At 48.2% G+C, this 22,896-nt stretch overlaps 1 protein-coding gene across 7 annotated transcripts in view; it reads left to right on the top strand.

The window, feature by feature from the left end:
• The window catches only part of RBCK1 (RANBP2-type and C3HC4-type zinc finger containing 1), a 28,938-nt gene extending 6,904 nt beyond the window's left edge, over window positions 1–22,034 (top strand). For 4 of the 7 annotated variants that reach the window (XM_064275917.1, XM_064275913.1, XM_064275912.1 and 1 more), the window contains 10 exons: window positions 9,792–9,885; window positions 9,999–10,197; window positions 11,337–11,458; window positions 11,569–11,757; window positions 13,487–13,647; window positions 14,846–14,957; window positions 18,109–18,288; window positions 19,148–19,246; window positions 19,665–19,808; window positions 19,942–20,311. In XM_064275917.1, the coding sequence (XP_064131987.1) occupies window positions 9,792–9,885; window positions 9,999–10,197; window positions 11,337–11,458; window positions 11,569–11,757; window positions 13,487–13,647; window positions 14,846–14,957; window positions 18,109–18,288; window positions 19,148–19,246; window positions 19,665–19,808; window positions 19,942–20,040 (1,399 nt within the window). In that variant the 3' untranslated portion in view covers window positions 20,041–20,311. Of the gene's footprint in view, window positions 1–9,791; window positions 9,886–9,998; window positions 10,198–11,336; window positions 11,459–11,568; window positions 11,758–13,486; window positions 13,648–14,845; window positions 14,958–18,108; window positions 18,289–19,147; window positions 19,247–19,664; window positions 19,809–19,941; window positions 20,312–21,369 lie in introns of those variants that run through there. The other 3 variants (XM_003411630.4, XM_064275915.1, XM_064275914.1) reach the window with 3 other exon arrangements.
• Window positions 22,035–22,896: the final 862 nt, after the last annotated feature.

Genomic DNA, 22,896 nt, shown 5'->3' with positions numbered 1-22,896 from the left:
TTCCTGATTTTTGTTTAGTATAGTAGAAGCTCTCCTAGTTGACCTCCACTTGATTCCCCGAATATAGGTTCCTCTGTAGAACATACTGCTGCCCACAGCATGGTGTACAAGATCAGCCAGCATCTTGCTACTCAAAGTGTTGTGCATGAATCAGCAGCCCCTCCTCAGGCAGGCTGCGTTGGAATCTGCCTTTTGAGAGGCTCTGGGCCAGCAGGCCCCTTTGCAGATCTGCTCTTCTTGGTGTTCACTAGTGGAGCAGGTGCTTACCAGCAGCTGGTCGAGTTTGCTCCCTAATCTGTTTATACCAGTTGTACCTGTTATTATAATAATTTAATTACCCCCCTCAGTACTTAATAAAACCTTAGTCCTAAAAGGAAACTGTTTCTTAGAGAGCAAAGTTGATTGCTTAGAAAGACAAGATAAAAGCAAGTCATCAAAAAAACTTCTCACTTCAGGGTGGCGTTGTCAGGCGTCCTTGAGTCGATTCTGACTCACTGTTACCCCATGTGGCAGAACAGAACTGCCCCAAAGGGCTTTCTAGGTTGTAATCTTTATGGAAGCAGATCCCCAGGTCTTTCTCCTGTGGAGCCACTAGGTGAATTTGAACCGTCAACTTTCGGTTAGCAGCCAAGCGTGCTTTAGGGTGAGAGAGTTGTAAAAAATATGGTAAAAATTCAGAAGGATCCTGTATTCAGATACTTTGAGAGTGTCTTAAGTGTTGGCTGCAGTGTAAAAAAAACTGAAGCTGGAAATCATAGACGATGCATTATGCATGTGGTTCATACAAAAAAAAAAAACCGCGGGAAACTCCAGTCAGCAGACTTACACTCTAAGAAAAGCCGTTGGCCTTTGTCACCTAGATGTTGGCTGACGAACGTGCATTCATAGCTCGTGAGTTAAAGTTTAGTGTTTAAGATTTGTCTGCCCCTGTTTTTGCCTTCTTCACTTTGACCAATTCTCTGATTGACTGACTACCCACTGATTCTGATGACACTATGGAAGAGGGCTCCAGCTGGATTTTTTTTTTTTTTTGTACTTGTTAGTGTTAAGGGAATAGCTTTTAAATTTTGTTTTCTAAGTATAATGCAAGCTTCTGTGCTTTGCCTCTAGGTGGATTTGAAAAATGTCACTTCACTAAAATAGCATTTGCGGTGCTTTGGTTTTGGTAGTCGTATTCACTGTGGAATAAATAGTGTTGCTAGCTGAGTTGGCCTCCAACTGATGGCAACCCCACGTACAACAGAACGAAACGCTGTCTGGTCCTCCGCCATCCCTGTGATTGGTTGTGGATTGGACCATTGTGATCCATAGGGTTTTCATTGGCTGATTTTCAGAAGTAGATCACCAGGCTTTTCTTCCTAGTCCGTCTTATCTGGAAGCTTCTCTGAAACCTGTTTGACACAAGCCTCCACTGACAGATGGGTGGTTGCTGTGCTGGGAGGTGGATTGGCCAGGAATTGAACCGGGGTCACCCTCATGAAAGGCAAGAATTGAAGCTGTATGCACTTTTATGTTTCCCTGTTGGTTGAAGAACATTTTAAGGGTTATGATCAAGCTGTCTTTCAATTTCTTATTAGTTGTCTCTCATTCTCTTGTATCAGAGTCACCTCTTCTTGTTTCTTGTATTTCAAAAACTTTTCATGTGGCAAAAGTGGAGGGTAAACCTCTCTTTTTGCATCTCTCTGATGGCTAATGACGCCGAGCATCATTTCATGTGTTTGGTGTCCACTTGAATGTCCTCTTTGGTGAAATGCCTTTTCAAGTCCTTTGCCCGTTTTATAATTGGGTTATTTGTGTTTTTGTTGTTAAGTTGTTGAAGTTTTATATATATTTTGGTTATTAGATTCTTGTCAGATGTGTAGTTTCCGAAGATATTTTCCCAGTTGGTAGCTTTTCTTTTCATGTTTTTGGTAGTCTTTTGATGAAGAAGTTTTTAATTTTTATGACATCCCGTTTATTTATTTTGTCCTTTGCTGTTTGTGCTTTTGTTATTATGTTAGATAATTCATTGTTGAAAGCTAGGCCTGACAGTATTGCCCCTGCTTGTTTGTTCTAAGAATTGTATGGTTTTAGTTTGCACGTTTAGATCTCGAATCCATTTTGAGTTTGTTTTTGCATATGGTATAAGGTGTGTTCCTGTTTCATTTTTCTGCCTGTGGAAATCCAATTTTCCCAGCACAATTTATTGAAGAGACTCTTCTTTCAGCATCGAATGGACTTTAGCACCCTTGTCAAAAATCAGTTGACCGTAGATGTGTGGTTTTATTTCTGGACTCTGAATTCTATTCCATTTGTCTATGTGTCTGTTGTTATACCAGTATCAGACTGCTTGATTACTGTAGCAGTATTTAAAAAAAAAAACCTAACCCATTGTTGTTGAGTCAATTTCAACCTACAGCAACCCTATAGGACAGAGTAGAACTGCCCCACAGGATTCCCAAGGAGTGGCTGGTGAATTCAAACTGCCAACCTTTTGGTTAGTGACCATAGCTCTTAACCTCTGTGCCACCAGAGCTCCTGTAGCTGTGTAGTGTGTTTTAAAATCAGGAAGTGTGAGTCCTCCTATTTTGTTCTTCTCTTTCAGCATTGCTTTAGCTATTTGGGGCCTCTTGCCGTTCCATATAAAGATGAGGGTTGGTGGTTTTTTTTTTTTTTTACTGTGTGTTAGATGAAGGTTTACAGAGCTAATTAGTTTCTCCTTCAACAATTAATACACATATTGTTCTGTTACCTTGGTTGCCATCCTCGCAATGTGTCAACACTCTCCCCTTCTCAACCTTGGGTTCCCCGTTTCCATTCTTCCGGCTTGCCTGTTCCCTCCTGCCATCTCATCCTTTCCCCTGAGTTGATGTGCCCATTTAGTCTTGTATACATAATTGAGCTGTGTGTATTATTGTTTATTTTATGGGCCTGTCTAATTTTTGGCCGAAGGGTGAACCTCAGGAGTGAATTCAGTACTGAGTTAAAAGGCTGTCTGGGGCCAGACTCTAGGGAGTTTCTCTATTCTTTGTCAGACTAGTAAGTCTAGTCTTTTTTTGTGAGTTTGAATTTTGTTCTGCATTTTTCTTCAGCTCTGTTTGGGACCCTCTATTGTATTCCTGTCAGAGCAGTAGCTGGTGGTAGCTGGGCGCCATCTAGTTGTGCTGGACTCGGTGAGGATTGGTTTTTCTGTTTCCGTAAAGAGGGCTGTTGGAATTTTGATTGAGATTGTATTGAATCTGTAGATTGCTTTGGATAATATTGACATGTCAACAATATTGAGTCTTCCAATCCATGAATATGGAACATCTTTCCCTTTGTTTAAGTGTCCTTTGATTTTTTTCAGCAATATTTTATAGTTTTCAATGTATTAAGTCCTTCACATTTCTAGTTAGATTTATTCCTAGGTACACCTACTCCTCACTTAGCAGCATGGTTAGTTTCTCAAGGCCAGGTCATTATGTGAAAACGGAGGATGACCACATCAAATCACAAAATGGAGGATGACTACGTCATTACATAACTGCCAGATCACACCATTACATGTCTACCAAACCAATAGGAATCATGGCCCAGCCAATTTGACACATAACCTTAAGCATCATAGCCTCCGTTACTCTTGCCTTGCACCTTGGTGTTCCTTACTGCCAGACGTATGTTGGTAATGCACGAAACAGTTGTATAGTTGATATTTTTGCTATTGATGTAAACGTGAAGTGTCAGATAACAAGATAGTCAATAAGTGAGGAGAGGAGTTGTTATTAGGTGCCATTGAGTCAGTTCCGACTCACAGTGACCCAGGGTACAACAGAAGGAAGCCATCCTCACAAATGTTGTTAGGCTTGACCCCTTTGTTGTAGCCACAGTGTCAGTCCATTTGGTTGAAGGTCTTCCTCTTTTTTGCTGACCCTCCACTTTACCAAGCACTATATCCTTCTCCAGGGACTGATCCCTCCCGACATGTTGAAAGTACGTGAGACATAATCTCGCCATCCTTGCTTCTAAGAAGCATTCTGGCTGTACTTCTTCCAAGACAGATTTGTTTGTTCTTTTGGCAATATTCTTTGCCAGCACCACAATTCAAAGGCATCAGTTCCCTCTTCAGGCTCTCTTATTCGTTGTCCAGCTTTCGCATGAGTACGAAGTGATTGAAAGCATCATGGCTTGGGTCAAGCGCACCTTAGTCTTCAAGGCGACATCTTTGTTTTTTAACACTTTGAAGAGGCCTTTTGCAGCATATTTGCCCAATGCAGTGTGTCTTTTGATTTCTTGACTGCTGCTTCCATGGGCGTTGATCGTGAATCCAAGTAAAATGAAACCCTCAATAACTTCGGTCTTTTCTCCATTTATCATAATGTTGCTTATTGGTCCAGTTGTTTAAGAATTTTTCTTTTCTGTATGTTGAGGTGCAATCCATTTTGAAGGCTCTAGTCTCTGATCTTTATAAGTGCTTCAAGTCCTCTTCACTTTCAGCAAGCAAGGTTGTGTCGTCTTCTTAATGCAGGTTATTAATGAGTCTTCCTTCAGTCCTGATGCCCCACTCTTCTTCATACAGTCCAGCTTCTCAGATTATTTGCTCAGTATACAGATCGAATAAGTATGGTGAAAGGATACAACCCAGACACACACCTTTCCTGACTTTAATCCATGTAGTATCCCCTTGTTCTGTTTGAACAATTGCCTCTTGATCTATGTACAGGTTTCTCATGAGCACAATTAGGTGTTCTGGAATTTCCATTCTCCTCAGTGTTATCCATAATTTGTTATGATCCCCATAGTTGAATGCCTTTGTATAGTTAGTAAAACACAGGTAAATGTCTTCCTGGTATTATCTGCTTTCAGCCAGGATCCATCTGACATCAGCAGTGGTATCCATGGTTGTGTGTCCTCTTCTGAGTCTGGCCTGTGTTTTCTGGCAGTTCCCTGTCGAGGTACTGGTGCACCCGCTTTTGAATGACCTTTAGCAAAATTTTATTTGTGTATGATAATGATATTGTTTGATAGTTTCCATGTTCGGTTGGATCACCTGTCTTTGGAATAGGCATAAATAACGAACCTCATCCAGTCAGTTGGCCAGGTAGTAGTCTTCCGCATTCCTTGGCATGGATGAGTGAGCACTTCCAGCACTGCACCTGTTTGTTGGAACATCTCAATTGGTATCCTGTCAATTCCTGATGCTGATGCCTTGGACCTTTTCCTTCAGTACCATCAGTTCCTGATCATATGCTACTCCTGAAAGGGTTGAACGCGACCAATTCGTTTTGGTATAATGACTGTAGTATTCCTTCCATTTTCTTTTGATGTTTTCTGCGTCTTTTAATATTTTCCCTGTAGAATCCTTCGGTATTGCAACTTGAGGCTTGAATTTTTCTTCATTTCTTTTAGCTTGAGAAATGCTTAGTGTGTTCTTCTCTTTTGGCTTTCTAATTCCAGGTCTTTGCACATGTCATTATAATACTTTGTCTTCTCAAGTCGCCCTTTGAAATCTTGTGTTCAACTCTTTTACTTAATCATTTCTTCCATTTGCCTTAGCTACTCGATGTTCATGAGCAAGTTTCAGAGTCTCTTCTGACATCCATTTTGGTCTTCTCTTACTTTCCTATCTTTTTAACGACCTCTTGCTTTTGTCAAGTATGATGTCTTTCCACAGCTTATTTGGCCCTTGGTGAATGTTCAACACGTCAAATCTATTCTTGAGATGGTTTCTAAATTCAGGTGGAATATACTCAACGTCATACTTTGGCGCTCGTGGACTTCTTCTAATTCTTCAGTTTCACCTTGAACTTGCATATGAGCAATTGAAGGTCTGTTCCACAGTCGTCCCCCTGGCCTTGTTCTGCCTGATGATATTGAGCTTTTCCATCGTCTCTTTCCACAGATGTAGTCGATTTGATTCTTATGTGTTCAGTCTGGTGAGGTCCATGTGTATAGTAGCCATTTATGCTATTGAAAAAAGATACTTGCAATGAAGAAGTTCTTGGTATTTCAAAATTCTATTCTGGCATCGTTTCTATCACCAAAGCCACAATTTTCCAACTACAGATCCTCCTTTGTTTCCAGGTTTCACATTCCAATCACCAGTAACTATCAAAGCACCCTGATGGCATGTTCGATCAGTCTCAGACTGCAGCAGCTGGTAAAAACCTTCAGTTTCTTCATCTTGGCCCTAGTGGTTGGTGCATGAATTTGAATAATAGTTGTATTGACTGGTCTCCTTGTAGGCATATGGATATTATTCTATCACTGACGGTGTTGTACTTCAGGATAGATCCTGAAATGTTCTTTTTGACAATGATTGCAACGCCATTCCTCTTCAGTTTGTCATTCCTGGCATAGCAGACCATATGATTGTCCAATTCAGAATGGCCAGCAGCAGTCCGTTTCAGCTCAGTAATGCCTAGCATATCTGTGTTTATACATTTCATTTAATTTTTGATGATTTCTAATTTTCCTAGATGAGTACTTTGTACATTCCACCTTCTGATTATTCTTGGATGTTTGCAGCTGTTTCTTCTCATTTTGAGTCATGGCACATCAGCAGATGAAGGTCCCAAAAGCTTGACTCTATGCATGTCGTTAAGGTCGACTCTACTTTGAGGAGGCAGCTCTTCCCTAGTCGTATTTTGAGTGCCTTCCAACCTGGGGGGCTCATATTCTGGCACTACATCAGACAGTGTTCAGTGCTATTCATAAGGTCTTCACTGGGTCATTCTCTTCAGAATTAGATCGTCAGGTCCTTCTTCCTAGTTTCTCTTAATCTGGAAGTTCAGCTGAAACCTGTCCACCGTAGGTGACCCAGCTAGTATTTGAATACCGGTGGCATAACTTCGAGCATCACAGCAACAAGCAAGCCCCCGCAGTACGACAAACTGACAGATGCGTGGGGGAAGTGAGATGCTGTTGTAAATGAATTTGTTTCCCTAGTTTCCCTCTCAGATTTCTCATTGGTGGTGTATAGAAACCCAGCTGATTTTTATTTGTTGACCTCGTACCCTGCAACTTTGCTAAATTCCTCTGTTAGCTCTAGAAATTTTCTTGTGAATTCTTTGGGATTTTCTATATCATCTGCGAATAGTTTTACATCTTCTTTTCCAGCCTGGGTAGCTTTTATTTCTTGTCTCATTGCTCTGGCTGGGACTTCTAATACAATATTGAATAGAAGTGGCGAGAGCCGGCACCCTCGTCTTGTTCCCGATTTCAACGATTTTTGTCCATTAAGTGTAATGTTAGCTGTTGACTTTTCATATATGCCCTGAATCATATTGAGGAATTTCCTTTCCATTCCAGTTTAGGGTTTTCATCAGGAAAGGGTGTTGGATTTTATCAAATGCTTTTTCTGTAACTATAGCGATGATCATGTGGTTCTTTTCCTTTGTTCTATTGATGTGGAGTATTACATTGATTAATTTTCTAATGTTGAACCATCCCTACATTCCTGGAATAAATCTCACTTGGTCATGGTATATGACTCTTTTAATATGCTGTTGGATTCTGTTTGCTAGTATTGCTATATTGATAAGAAATATTGGCCTGTAATTTTCTTTTCTTGTGATGTCTTTTTTTAGTTGGTGTACCCACCCAGAACCCAGTGCCTTGGGGTATCAGGGTTATATTTGCTTCACAGTATGAATTAGGACGTATTCCTTCCTTCTCTGTATTTTGGAAGAGTTTAAAGAGTATTGGTGTCAGTTTTTCTCTAAATGTTTGGTTGAGTTCCCCAGTGAAGCCATCTAGTCCATAACTTTTTTTTGTTGAGAGGTTTTTGATTCCTGATCCGATCTCTTCGTTTGTTAGGAGTCTGTTGAGACTTTCTATTTCCTCTTGAGTCAGTTTGGGTAGGTTGTGTGCTTGTACGGATTTGCCCATTGCATCTGGGTTGTCCAGTTTCTTGGTCTACAGTTGTTCATAACATTCTGTCATAATTTTGTTTATTCCTTTTGGGTCAGTTGTAATGCCCCCTCTTCTTTTTTTAGTTTCTTTGTTTGTAACTTTTCTCTTGTTTTCCTTGTCAGTCTAGCTAAAGGTTTGTTAGTTTTATTGATCTTCTCAAAGAACCAGCTTATGGTTTTATTGATTCTATTGCTTCTCTGTTTTTAATTTTATTTATTTCTGTTTTTAATATTATTTATTTATTTATTTAATTTCAAAAGGACTTTGAGGGTTAGTTTGCTCCTCTCTTTCTCGTTTCCTGGAGTTGTTGAGTTAGGCTGTTGATCTGAAATCTTTCTTTTTTGTTCATATAGGTATTTATTGCTTTAAGTTTCTAAGTACTGCCTTTGCTGCATCCCATAAGTTTTGGTATGTTGTACTTCCCTTTTCATTTGACTCTAAGAAATTTGTGATTTTTCTTTTGATTTTTTTCCTTTACCCATTGGTAGTTGTCTTAGTCATCTAGTGCTGCTGTAACAGAAGTGCTGCAAGTGGATGGCTTTAACAAAGAGAAATTTATTCTTTCGTAGTCTAGTAGGTTACAAGTCCAAGCTCAGGGTGTCAGCTCCTGGGAACGGCTCTCTGTCAGCTCTGGAGGAAGATTCCTTGTCATCAGTCTTCCCCTGGTCCAGGAGCTTCCCAGGTGCAGGGACCCCAGGTCCAAAGGATGCACTCTGCTCCCAGTGCTGCTTTCTTGGTGATATGAGCCCCCCGTCTCTCTCCTCGCTTCTTTCTTCTATGTCTCAAGAGATTGCCTCAAGACACACTCCAATCGTAGGTTGAGCCCTGCCTCACTAACACAACTGCCACCCATCCTCTCTCATTAACATCATAGAGGCAGGATTTACAACATATAGGAAGATCACACAATACAGGGAATCATGGCCCGGCCAAATTGATACACACATTTTTGGGGGGACATCATTCAATCCATGACAGTAGTGTAATAGTGTATTGTTCATCTCCATATGTTTGTGTATGTTCCAGGTTTTTTTTCTGTTACTGATTTCTAGCTTCATTCCGTTGTGGGCCAGAAAACATACTTTGTATGATTTCAGTCTTTTTAAATTTATCAGGACTTGCTTTGTGACCTAACATATGTTCTGTCCTGGAGAATGATCCATGTACACTGGAATGGAATGTTATGTTGTGGTGTTTTTGGGTGGAATGTTATGTATGTGTTGTTAAGTCTAGTTGGTTTGTAGTGTCATTCAAGTCCTTTGTTTCCTTGTTGATCGTCTTTCTGGATGTTCTGTCCGGTATTGAAAATCGTGTACTGAAGTCTGCAACTATTTTTGTAGTGCTATCTATTTCTCCCTTCAATTCTATCAGTGTTTTAGGTCGTGAATATTTATGATTATTTAATCTTCTTGATTAATTGACCCTTTTATTACTATATAGTGTCCATCTTTATCTCTTCTAACATTTTGTTTTAAAGTCTCCTTTGTCTCATATTCAGATTGCCACCCCAGCTCTCTTTTTGGTTATTTGCATGGAATACTTTTTTCCCTTCCTTTCATTTTCAACCTATTTATGTCCTTGGGTTTAAGGTGTGTCTCTTGTAAACAATATATAGTTGGATCATTTTTTAAAAACAATTTTGGCACTCTCTGCCTTTTGATTGGAGCATTTAGTCCATTTACATTGTTTGGTTTGGTTTGGCTATGATAAAGCCATTGGCAGGGCTTAAGCCATGGGTTCTAATAAACAGGGAAACACAGGGTATGGGAACCCAGGGGAGACCCTTAACCTAGCCTGAGGGTGTGATGTGTGCATATATGCACATGTGTATACACATGTGTGCAAACACATACATGTTTATAGCTGGTGGCTGAGCGTGGAGTTGTGACCAGAGCCCTTGCCCCTACCTCTGCTCCGTGCAGGCTTTGGGTGAGCGTGGAGGATGCTCAGATGCGCACGGTCACCATCTGGCTCACAGTGCGCCCTGACATGACAATGGCTTCCCTCAAGGACATGGTGAGTGAGGGGGCCGAAGGGAGAAATCAGAATAGAGGTGTCTCGTTTTGCTTCCACCTCTCTCCGCTCTGGTCTTCCCTTCCCACTCACCCTTTCTTGGTGCCCCCTGCCAGGTATTCCTGGACTATGGCTTCCCACCAGCCCTGCAGAGGTGGGTGATTGGGCAGCGGTTGACAAGAGACCAGGAAACCCTGCACTCCCATGGGGTGCGGCGGGATGGGGACAGTGCCTACCTCTATCTGCTATCAGGCTGCAACACCTCACTCAATCCCCAAGAGCTGCAGCGAGAGCGGCAGCTGCGGATGTTAGAAGGTGAGGCTGTGCCCCTGAGCAACACAGGACTCAGAGGGGAATCCCTCCGGGCTCACCTGAGGTCATAGGGCAAGAGTGGACAGAGCACACAGGCTGTCAGTCGGGGCCTCACCCAGAAGACTTTATCCGTAGTGGGAAGAGAGGACATACGCCACCTCAGGAGGAGTCATTTCAGGAGACCATATTTCAGGAACAGCCAGCATGGGGAAGAGGGGCTGAATTCCGTCCTGGCTCTGCTGTTTACCAGCTGTGATTAACATTTACCATACTTGCTTTATCATTCTCTTTCTCCATATATGAAATATTTTAAGAGTATGGTGTATACGTGAGGTCCCTCTCTCCTAAATATTTCAGTGTGTATTTAAAAAAAAAAAAGTTTTAATTGAAGAAACATTGATACTAATCTACAGATCTTATTCAGATTTTTCTTATTGTCTCACTAATGTCTTTTATAGCAAAAGACATGACATTTCAGCTCCCATGTCTCTGTGACCAGTTAACCTGTTGCCATGGAGCTGATTCCGACTCATTGCGACCCTATAGGACAGAGTGGAACTGCCCCATGGGATTTCCAAGGAGCACCTGGTGGATTCAAACTGCCTACCTTTTGGTTAGCAGCTGTAGTGGTTAAGCACTGTGCCACCAGGTTTCCCATGTTTCCGTAGTCTCTTTCAATCTTTGGTCTCCCCAGATTTCCCTTGATTTCATGACATTGGCACTTTGAAGAGTCCAGGACGGCTTTTATCTTTGTTTTTGTAGAATGCCCTACAATTTGGGATTGTTCGATGCTTCCTTATGAATGGGTTCAGATTTGGTATCCTTGGCAGGAATACCTCAGAAGTGCTGTTGTCCCTCTAGGTGCGTCACTTCTGGAGGCACAGGAGGCCATTTTTTTGGGCAGAATTTTTTAAGCCGAAAGGATACAGGAGCATTCATAGGTGGAGTAGGGACTCTGATATTTGGAAGCCAGGGTGTGCAGCGGGCCTCTGAGCCCACCTGGCAGGACAGAGCTGGAGACAACTCCAGGGAGGAGAGAGAGGGTGGAAGATGGGGTCTGTGAGGGGTGTGAACTCTGCTCAGGGAGCAAGCGGTGTGGGCGGGCCACCTGGGTCTGCCACCCTCTTCACGCACCTCTGCAGATCTGGGCTTCAAGGACCTCATGCTGCAGCCAAGGGGCCCCCTGGAGCCAGCTGCCCCCAAGCCCGGGGCATCCCAGGAGCCTGGGCGGGGACAGCCAGAAGCTGCCCCTGAGCCCCTACCGGTAAGCTGCCTCAGTGGGTGCCCCCGCCCAGCCCGCCCCAGCCTCGCCAGCCTGCCCCGCACCCCCCAGCCCACCCCGCGTCCCCCCCAGCCCGCTCTGCCCCTTTATAGCTGCTCTGCTCTCAGGTGGGCTGGCAGTGCCCGGGTTGCACCTTCATCAACAAGCCCACACGGCCCGGCTGCGAGATGTGCTGCCGGGCGCGGCCAGAGGCTTACCAGGTACCTGCCTCGTACCAGCCCGATGAGGAGGAGCGAGCGCGCCTGGCCGGCGAGGAGGAGGCACTGCGCCAGTACCAGCAGGTGGGTGCGGAAGTCCCTGGACAAACACCTGGAGACTGCACCGGGGAGACTTAGGCCAGGAAGGAAGATATTTCACAAGCCGTTTTTCCCTCATGATCACACCCCTGAAGGTGACCCTGTACTGACTGACCCACCCTCTCCCGGAGGTTATCCTGTTGCTTAGACCCCTCCCAACACACATCCAGGGTTCACATGCTCCCCGCCACATGGGATGTGACTCCATTGGACTTTGAAATACACACCGGTTATGCACACAAGTGTGGCTGGCTGTGACCCTGACACCCTGGCCTGACCCTGACTGGGCCCCAGCTCAGACCCCCATCCACCACCCCTCATCTGCCTGTGACCTAATTCCTGCTCCACTGGGCTGTGACTCACCCTGGACCCCGCTATGACTGACCCTTGTTGGCTCTCTTCGCTGGCCATGGGCCAACCCCTAACCTCCTGTGACCCTGACCCCAGTCTCTCATGGCTTCCTGGAGGGTTGACCCCACTTCCTTTTTTTTTTTTTTTTTTAATTTTTATTGTACTTTAATGAAGGTTTACAAATCAAGTCAGTCTCTCATAGAGAAATTTATGAAAAAAAAAATTATTATTTATTTTTTGTTATAGCACAATTTTTTTTTTTTATACACTCCTAGTTGCTCTCCCCCTAATGAGACAGTACACTCCATCCCTCCACTCTGTGTTTTTGAGTGCATTTGGCCAGCTTCTGACCCCCTCTGCCCTCTCATCTCCTCTCCAGACAGGAGCTGCCTACATAGTCTCATGAGTCTACTTGATCCAAGAAGCTTATTCTTCACCAGTATTTTCTATCCCATAGTCCAGTCCAATCCCTGTCTGAAGAGTTGACTTTGGGAATGGTTCCAGTCTTGGGCTAACAGAAGGTCTGGGGACCATGACCTCTGGGGTCCTTCTAGTCTCAGTCAGACCATTAAGCCTGATCTTCTTACGAGAATTTGAGGTCTGCATCCCACTGCACTCCTGCCCCCTCAGGGGTTCTCTGTTGTGTTTCCCTGTCAGGGCGGTCATCGGTTGTAGCCAGACGCCATCTAGTTCTTCTGTTGACCCCGCTTACTGTCTGGCTCCACCATGCACATGGATCACCACATGTACACCGATCTACACAAATTCTAGACCTTGAGTGTTCCCCCATTCTGATCTCACGCCCCCCATCTCCCCCTGCATTCCCTTTGGGCTCATACCTGCCCCTGCCCCCCTCTGACCACGACCCACTCTTGGTCCCATCTACAACCTTGGCCCTGACTCCTTCCCCTCCCCACCTCGTTCCGTTTCTTAATTTTGATGCCCCGTTCCCGACCCCTGACCTGCTCTGTCACCCTGACCTGGTTCCACCCCTGTCCCCGGCCCCAGCTGCCCCTGACTCCCCCCTAGGGTCCTGGCCCTCTTCCTTTTCCTTCCACCATCCCTCTCTCCCTCCCTCTCCTGTCTCAACCTGGGCTGCAGCCCCAATCCAACCCCTCCCAGCCCACCCCTGCCCTTGGCTTGGCCCCTGCCCTTGGCTGTGCTGCCTCCCTGCCTGGCTCAGCTCTACTCGTCCCAGCCCAGCCGCACCTGCTCCTGCCTACCGCCTGGCCACCACCCTGGAATCCTGAATATCTCCGAGCTTTGTCCCCCGCAACCCATCTGACCTAGCCCCCAGCCCCTGACCATGTCCCTGGTGCTGCCCCCTGGCTGACCCACCCCACGGCCCACCCCGTGTGCCCAGCGGAAGCAGCAGCAGCAGGAAGGGAACTACCTGCAGCATGTCCAGCTGGATCAGAGGAGCCTGGTGCTGAACGCAGAACCCACCGAGTGCCCAGTGTGCTACTCGGTGCTGGGGCCCAGCGAGGCAGTGGTGCTGCGGGAATGTCTGCATGCCTTCTGCAGGTATGGCCCCCAGTTCCACCCCCCTGCAGTGCAGCATCTATCCCAGCCGTCCTTTACCAAGAGCTGGAAGTGAGTGGGGCCCTGTGTGCCTGCCCACCCTCAAAAACCTGCAAAGTAGGCTCTGTTCTGCGATTTGCAGATGAGGAGTGTGAGGTACCGACAGACGGAGCAACTTGCCCAAGGCCACACAGCTCCTAAGACTAGAAGTCCAGACATAAACCCAGGCACTCAGGCTCCAGAGCCTGCACCCTTAACCACCAAACCTGGCCATGCAGAGGTCTCCCACTTCCTGCCTGGGGGGTATCCTGCCTCTTTCTGAGCCTCTTCTTGTGGTTCTTCCATCCTGAGCTGTTGAGAACACGGGCTCCTTCACCACAGCAGATGTTGAGCAGCCCTGGGTGCCAGAAAGTGCTAGGCACTGGGGACCCAGGAGTGAACAAAAAAGGTCCTGTTTCTCTCTCCTGGAGCCTATATTTCAATGGAGAGGCCGATGCTAGTCAAGTAACGACTGATTGGTATCATTGTAAATGGTGTCAAATGCTAGGTAGTAGAACAGTAGGCCACCTATTCCCATAGGGTAGTCAGGGAAGTCCCTGTACCGATTGCCTTTGAATTGATTCTGACTTACGGTGACCCCGTGTGTTACAGAGTGGAAAGCCCCTAGGAGGTAACATTTGAGCAGAGGGCGGAAGGAAGTGAAGGAGGGTGGGGAGGAAGCTCTGAGGTGGGCGTGGGCCTGGCCTGTTTACGGAGAGCAAGGAGGCCAGGTGACCAGAGCATGGACAGATGGGAGGTAGGTGGTGAGAGATGAGGACAGAGGGGCACAACATAGAGCATCTGTCATGGAGCACCTGTGAGCCGCAGTGAGAGATTCTGGTTTCATCTGGACAGATGGGAGGCTACTGGGGAAGGATGTGGCTGCTGCATTGAGAATAGACTCTAGGAGCAGGGTGGCTGCTGGGAACCCAGTGAGGCTATTGCAGTTACCCGGCAAGGGATGGTGGCTGCCTGGCCTGGGTGGTAGCAGTGGGGGTAGACAGAAGTGGAAGCCTTGGTGATGGCTTGGTAGGCAGGAAGGGGGGATTGAGAGAAAAGCCTACCTGATGGTGACTGAGAAAGCCCTGTGAGATCAGGCGTTACCATGTGGTGGGTGAGTTTGGATGACCCTAACCCCCTACCCCAACACTGCCCCCCTCAGGGAGTGCCTGCAGGGCACCATCCGGAACAGCCAGGAGGCGGAGGTCTCTTGCCCCTTCATTGACAACACCTACTCGTGCTCGGGCAAGCTGCTGGAGAGGGAGATTCGAGCGGTAAGATCTGGGGTGGGCAGGATGTCCCTGGGCCAGGGGATTGGGCCCTGAGCTGGCAGGCGGGAACTGACTGGAGAGCTGGTCTTAGGCAACAGACATTTATCAAGAACCTTCTCTGTGTGGGGTGCTGGGCGCCCAAGCAGTGAACAAGACGGGAACTGGGAGAAGTAGGGAATAAAGAAACACCCTGTGAAGGAAGGGCAGCAGAGTGGTTAAGAGAGAGGGGGCTCTGGAGACACATGGCTTGGCTGTGTGTCCTCAAGTCAGGTACTTAGCCTCTCTGTGCCTCAGTTTTCTCATCTTGGTTAGAGTTGGTTTCTGTTTCCCGGGTTGCAAAGATTAGAGGAGAGGATTTGTGTAAAGAGCTTAGAGTCGTGCCAGACACAGTACACACCTGTGCATCAGTTAGCTTTGGCTATGTAATAAATCACTGCATACTCAGTGGCTTAGAAAAAACAAGCTGTTTATTTAGCTCATAATTCTGCAATTTGGGTTGGGTTTAGCTGGATGGTTCTTCTGGTCTGGGCCTAGCTGGTCTTGTCTTGGCTCAGCTGGTGGATCTCCTTGGACTGGTTTGTGAGGGCCTAAGCTGCCATGGCTGGGATGATTGGGCCTCTCTCCACTTTGGGCTCATCCACCAGCAGGCTGGCCAGGGTGTGCTCACCTCAGGGTGCCGTCGTGTTCCAAGAGCAGCAAGAGAGGAAGCCCCAGTGCACACCCACCTTCCCTTCCGTGTCTCTTCTTAATTCATGCTAGCTGCTGTCCAGCTTGCTCTTGGCCAAGCAAGTCCCAAGCTCATAGCCAGACTCTGTGGGAGGGAACAACACAAGGGCGTGGAATCGGCAGGCATGAACAAATGAACAAACTGTAGCCACAATCGCGGCAGCCTACCTCAGTGCTATACGTGTCTGCGTGTGTGTTTGCCACTGTTGTTAGTGATACTATTATCAAGTTCTCACCGTGACTGCCCGTCATCTTGGGCAAGGCCTTTCCCTTCTCTGGGCCTCTGTTTCCCCATCTGAAAGGTGGACTGTTGGTTTTAATTCATGTTTTTTTTTTTATGTAATTTTATTGTTGTTGAGAATATTCACTGTAAAACATACACCAGTTCAACGGTTTCTCCTTGTACAATTCACTGACATTCGTCACATCCTTGAAGTTGTACAACCATCCTCACCTTCCTTTTGATTCATGATTTTTAAACTGTTGGGAAGTGGCCTTCCCAAAACTGGGCATCTCGGGATTCCTAGGCTAGAACGTGGAGTCGGGGTTGGAGGTGGCTGAGGTCCAAGTGGGAGACGCCCACAGACACATATACAACACCCCCTGTTTCTCCCTGTCACTTCTGTCTGTCTCCCATGACTCCGTTTCTCCTCAGACTCTCCCCCAACTTCACCAAGTGTTTCCTGGAGCCCCAAGGGATTCTGAAAGGGGGTTCTACTTCAGGTGAGAAGGGGAGACTAAAGGGGTAGGACTTTGGGGACTCCTACCCCTTTCACCAAGAGCAGCCCCATTTTATCTGTCATACGTGGGATTTTGAGAGAGGAAGATCTAGGGGGTTGGATACCTCTTGGCTCTGGCCTGGAGGGGCCCTGAGAGAGTCATTGCATGTGTCCTGGCACCCTGGGTTTTCCTGTGTAGCCCACCCTTGCCAAGGGACATTGTGATGGGACCAGAGTTCATGCCAAGGGACAGCAGGGCCCAGGGTTTCCCTGGAAGGGCAGCAGAGTGATTGGGGTTGGGGGGCTGTTGGCCCAAGCCTTAGAAAATGGTCAGATGTGGCAGAGAGAGAAAGGGGTGGGGGTCGGCAGTATAACACAGTGAGGTTGTTTTTACAAAATGCATGCCTAACTCACATAGAGCCAGAGCAGGGGGAAAAAAAACCCAAAATACCCGTCCCCCTCCATCCCAGGAGATCCCCAGTAGCATTTTCTCCTGTTCTCTTCAGTGTCTCTGGGCAGACATGATTTTTTTTTTCCCCTTTTTAATCAACTTTCTAAGGTATACTTTGCACACGTAAAATGAACTCATTGTAAGTGTGCAGTTGGATGTGTTCTGACAACTGTAACTCACATGACCACCACCCAGTCAAGACACGGAATGTAGGCAGGATTTTTACCTCATCGTAACCAGCACAGATGCAACAGCTTTTGTTACTTTGCTACAGAAATTTTTAAAAGATTATTACAAATGTCCGTGGCATATGTCCTGTTTATATTCCTTCTCTCATAAACTCCAGTTTCTTGGTTTTTTAAGTCATGCTCCAGGGAACCGTGCCTCTCCCTTCTTAGGTGGTGTTTTCTTCAGACCCGCTCCTAGACGTGGGATGGGTTCTAGCCATTGCTTATGATTATTTTTTGGACAAAATATATTTTTTTAACTCCCTGTTCTCCCTTCTCCCCACCCCCTGCTAACCACTCATCTTTTGTCTCCATGGATTTACTCATTCTAGATATTTCATATGAGTGGGATCATATAACGTATGTCCTTTTGTGCCCGACTGACTTCGTTCAGCGTACCATTCTCCAGGTTTATCCCTGTGGCGGCACGTATCAGCAGCGCATTTCTCTTCGGAGCTGCGTAGCGTGCCGTGGTGTGGTTGTACCGCACCTTGTCTGTCTGTTCGTCTGTTGATGGGCGCTGGGGTTGTTTCCGCCTTTTGGCTGTTGCGAATAATGCTGCGATAAACACGGGTGCACATGTGTCTGTCTGAGTCACTGCCTCCATGTCTGTTGGGTTTATACCTAGGAGTGGAATTGCTAAATCACATGGTAGTTCTGTTTAGCTTTTTTGAGAAACTGCCTTACTGTTTTCCACGGTGGCTACCATTTGACATTCCAGTTTTTCCACATCTTTCCTAGCTCTTGTTATTTTCTGGTCTTTTTTTTTTTTTTCCCTTTAATCCTAGTAGGAGTGAATTGGTATCTCATTGTGGTTTGGGTTTGCATTTCTCTAATGACTAATGATGTTGAGTGTTCAATTTTTGAATAGAGTTTTTAAAACAATGTGAAGATTACGTGAAGAAAGAGCCTGGGGCTGAGATGGAGTTTGTGGGTTGGGGGTCTCCCTGGAGGATGTTTAGTGGCGATGATGGATGGCACTATATTGGGGGTTCTGAGCGCTGAGTGACAAGAACTTGGTCTCTTGGCAGCTGCTGACCCCTGAGGAATACCAGCGATTTCTGGACCTAGGCATCTCCATTGCTGAAAACCGCAGTACCCTCAGCTACCACTGCAAGACCCCTGACTGCAAGGGCTGGTGCTTCTTTGAGGATGACGTCAACGAGTTCACCTGTCCCGTGTGTTTCCACGTCAACTGCCTCCTCTGCAAGGTGGGGTGGGGACCCACTCTGCCTGGTCACCCTGCCAGAGCGTGCAGTTCTTCAGTGCTTGCTGTCCTGAGAGTGGAGCTGGGACACTGGCCTGGTGGTGGTGATTTAGGGCTGTGTGTTAGTGAGAGAGCCAGACCAGACCCTGAACTAAGCCTAAGCCTGGACTGAGCCCTGACCCCAGGCTGAGTCCTGGCCCTGGACCGAGCCCAACCCTGGCCCCAATCACGGACTACATCCCAGCCCCGTACTGAGCCCTGACCCTGGTCTGAGTCCTGGCCCCACAGACTGAGTCCTAACCCTGACCCAGACCAAGTCCCAGCACCAGACTGAGCATTAACCCCGGCCCTGCACTGAGCCTGGCACTGGACCAAGCCCCAGCTCTGACCTCTCATGGACCCCAGTCCTGGTCATAGACCAAGCCCCAGCCCTGGCCCAGACCATTTCAGCCCCTGTCCTGAACGTGCTCTGATCCTCATGCAGACTGAGCCTGACTGGCCTCCATCACTTTCAAGTTGACCATGAACAGTAAGGAGTACTTAGGCATCCTGGAGCCCAGTCTCTCATGTGGCGGGAACAGTCTCCGTCTTAGAGTCTTGAGGGGCTGCAGCCTAGGGGGGAGGTGGGTAGCGGTTTGTGTGCCCATCAGTGCTTGAACACACAGGTGTATATTATCATATGTGACAACCCTGGCTTCACTTCCTGGGCCTCAGGGCCCCTTTTGTAAAATGGGTGTCTGGTTTACCACGCAGGGCCCTGTGTCGGTGACAACATCTGGAGGCGTTAAGTGCCTGCTCTGCCCCTCCCCTCTCCCAGCTTCACCCCCTGGGGAAGCTTCTCATCGAGCACCTACTCCCTGCAGGCCATCCACGAGCAGATGAACTGCAAGGAGTACCAGGACGACCTGGCCCTGCGGGCTCAGAACGACATCGCTGCCCGGCAAACAACGGAGATGCTGAAGGTGAGGCAGGACCAGGGACTGTGTTCTAGGAACTAGCTGAGAGGGGCTGGTCAGAAGGGCTGCGGTTCACACCTCCCTGGAAGCTTTGACCCCCGTTTCCGCTGTCGCTTCCATCCAGGGCAGATTGGGTGTGGGACAGGGGATCAGGAGGTGATGAGCCCGGAGAGTGTCTGGGTGGAGGGAGGAATAAGGGAGTGGAGGCTGGACACAGTCAGCCTGTGTGGAGAAGTACAAGAAGAGAGACTTCAACGTTTGTCTGTTGTGGGGAGGGGCTGGGCTGGGCTGGGTGGCTGGGGCCGCCCCAGGTCAGCGTGAGGACCGCCCTGGGTCAGCGTGGGGGCCTCCCTGGGTCACTGTGCGCTCCATCCCGGGTCAGCGTGGGGGCCGCCCCGGGTCAGTGTGCACTCTGCCCACCCAGGTGATGCTGCAGCAGGGTGAGGCCATGCACTGCCCACAGTGCCGGATCGTGGTGCAGAAGAAGGATGGCTGTGACTGGATCCGCTGCACCCTCTGCCACACCGAGATCTGCTGGGTCACCAAGGGCCCTCGCTGGGGCCCGGGGGTGAGTCCCCTGGAGCAGATGGTTTCAGAGCGTGTGAGGAGGGTGTCCTTGTGGGCCTTGCCCTAGAATTTTTGTTGTTAGTGCATTCCGACTTACGGCGACCCCGTGTGTGTAGAGTACAACTGTTCCATAGGGTTGCAAGGCTATGACCTTTCAGAAGCAGATCGCCAGGCCTGTCTTCCGAGGCGCCACTGGATGGGTTCCAGCAGCCAACCTTTCGGCCAGTAGTTGAGCACTTAACCGTTGGTGCTACCTGGGACTCCTTGCCCTGGAGTTGTTGTGTGCCATCGAGTTGATTCGGAATCATAGCGACCCTATAGGGTAGAGTGTAACTGCCTTGTCGGGTTTCTTAGGCTGTAATCTTTATGGGAACAGATCCCCAGGTCATTTCTCCCACGGAGTGGCTGGTGGCTTCGAACTGCCGACCTTTTGGTTAGCTGAGCACGTAGCCGTTGTGCCACCAGGGCTTCTTTGCCCTAGAGTACCAAAAAAAAAAAAACAAACACAGTGCTGTCAAGTCGATTCCGCCGACTCATAACGACCCTATAGGACAGAGTAGAACGGCCCCATAGAGTTTCTGAGGAGTGCCTGGCGGATTCGAACTGCCGACCCTTTGGTTAGCAGCCATAGCACTTAAGCACTACTCTACCAGGGTTTCCACTGCCCTAGGGTAGGAATTGGAAAACTAGCCTGGGGGCCAAATCCATCCAGCACCTGTTTTTGTATGGCCAGCAAGCTACAAATGTTTTTGTGTTTACTTTTTTAAATGGTTTAAAAATATTGAAAGAAAAGTAATATTTTGCGACCTGAAAATTATAGGAAATTGAAATTTCAGTATCCACAAGTAAAGTTTTATTGGCACACAGCCACACTCATTCGTTATACAGTGTCTGCTGCTTTTGCGTTTCACAGGCATCACAGTGCCTGGCCCTTTACGGACAGTTTGCTGACTCCTGCCCTGGAGGACAGCGATTAATGGTTCAGTCTGGAGTCAGAGGTGGCCTGGGTTCGTGGCTCTGGCATGTACTGGCTGTGTGACCAGACTGTTCTCACTTTTCAATCTCAGTTTCTAGATGTGTAAAATGGGGACGATAGCAGCGTTATCTCAGGGTTCGTGTCAGAACCAAGTATTAGACAAGTGTTTAGTGGGGTGCCTATCACATGGTGAGCTTCCCATAAATGGCAGCCATCATTGTCAGGGGTGTGTCCCTGGAACTGGGGGCTCATTGTTATGTACAGGCGGATGCTAAGGCAGATGGAAGCAGAGGAAGCTTCCCTCTCATGCAGCAGCGTGCTGTGAGCCAGAATCTCAAAGCTCTGGCAGATCCTGGCCCTGTTCTGGGTCTAGGGGTGTGCAGGGTGAGGCTGGGTTATGGCGGGTGTGATGGGAGCCCAGAGGACACCTTGATGACTGCCTCTACCAGGGAGTGAGGCTGAGAAGAAGCACCTGCAGGAGCAAAGGTTTTGAGTGGGAGAGTGGCCTGCTTTGGGGACATGTGGGGCCGCACAGGGGCACTCCGTCTGTACCACCTGACGTGTTTTCTCTTCCCCCATCCTCTAGGGCCCAGGAGACAACAGTGGGGGCTGCCGCTGCCGGGTGAATGGGATTCCTTGCCACCCCAGCTGTCAGAACTGCCACTGAGCTGGCGGTGGGCCTGTCCCCACACTGACCCAGCCCCCCATCTGTAGGCTGCAGGGGGGCAGGGCTGGGAGTGGGGCTTTGGCTCTAATTTCTGGCCTGGGAGATGCCTCTGGGCTTAGCGGAGATGGGAGCCTGCAGAGAGCCCAAGGCTCCTAAGCTGCCTGGCTGGCCTTGTTTGATATGGAGGCTATCCACGGCTGCCCCAGTGCCTTTGCCCTTTCCCTGGGGCTTGCAGGCCAGACTTCTCACCTCTTCTCTGTGGCAACCAGCTCTGCCCCACCCCAGCCTTAAGGATAGCCGTGGGCCAGAGGGCTTGCTGGGTGGCGCCTCTGCCAGCCTCTTTCGGGGCTCCACACTCCGCCCGCACTTATCTGCTGCTCTCCCCCGCCTCACCTGTCGGCTTTTTGGGGGTCACTTTCTTTTTCCTTTGCTGTCGGAGGCCCAGAGCCTCCTGGAGCTGCTGCTAATCCTGTCTGGAGCCGGGAGGGAGACCTGGCTGCTTCTAAAAGCACAGCCTTCTGGCCCAGCATCTGCATCTCCCCCTCTGCTGCTTGTGTAAGCTAATTAAAATGGTTTTCCAGGAAGCGCAAGTGTGGTGTCCTTGAGGGGAGGAACTGGCCATGGGCTGGGACTCTGCATGCAGGCAGGATCCCAAGCTCCCTGGGAATTGCCACAGGAAGTCAGTATATCGGCCCCTTTCAACAGAGCCCCTGGGTGGTCCAAATGGTTAACCCAGTTGGCAGCTAACCAAAAGGTTGGAGGTTCAAGTCCAAACAGAGGTGCCTCAGAAGAAAGGCCTGGTGATCTACTTCCGAACAATCAGCCATTGACAACCCCGTGGAGCGCGGTTCCGCGCTGGCGCGTGTGCGGGTTGCCACGGGGCGGGGCCGACTCCACGGCGGCTGGCTTTGGTTCTCAGTGGCAGAAAGAGGGCGTGACTGAGTCCAGGATCTTTGTACCAGACTTGGCACCTTGCGCCCAGCCCCGGAGAGGGGATGCTCTTGGACCAGTATTAGCCCGGACAGGTGGGGTCTGTTCATTGTGCCAAGGGTCCACAAATAGGGGGCTGCAGATGAACATGGGCTTCGGGGGAGCACGGGCCGGGGCAGGAGCTGCGGGCTGGCAGGAGAAGCTTGTTGCTGCCTTGGACCTCTCGGGTATCCAGAGCTGGGGAGCATATAGTTCAGAAATAAGTTAGGCTTTAACTGCTGCTGTTAAGGATGAGGCTGTCCAACCTAATTTTAACATCTCTGGCAAGATAGCGGAATACCGGCCCAATGATACTAGGACTCACTCCACTCGTGAGATGGATAAAGCAAGGTTCTGGGATGCCCATTCTGTAAATTTTTATTCTATCCTGTGACTCCCTTTCTGCTGAAATCCGGTGTTTTTAAGGTCCACACATAATCTGTGCCTGGATGTGCATCACCATTACAACAGGCCGAG

Source organism: Loxodonta africana, chromosome 24 (genome assembly GCF_030014295.1).
Source record: "Loxodonta africana isolate mLoxAfr1 chromosome 24, mLoxAfr1.hap2, whole genome shotgun sequence".
Classification (NCBI taxonomy): domain Eukaryota; kingdom Metazoa; phylum Chordata; class Mammalia; order Proboscidea; family Elephantidae; genus Loxodonta; species Loxodonta africana.
This window is presented reverse-complemented; position numbering and strand designations above follow the sequence as displayed.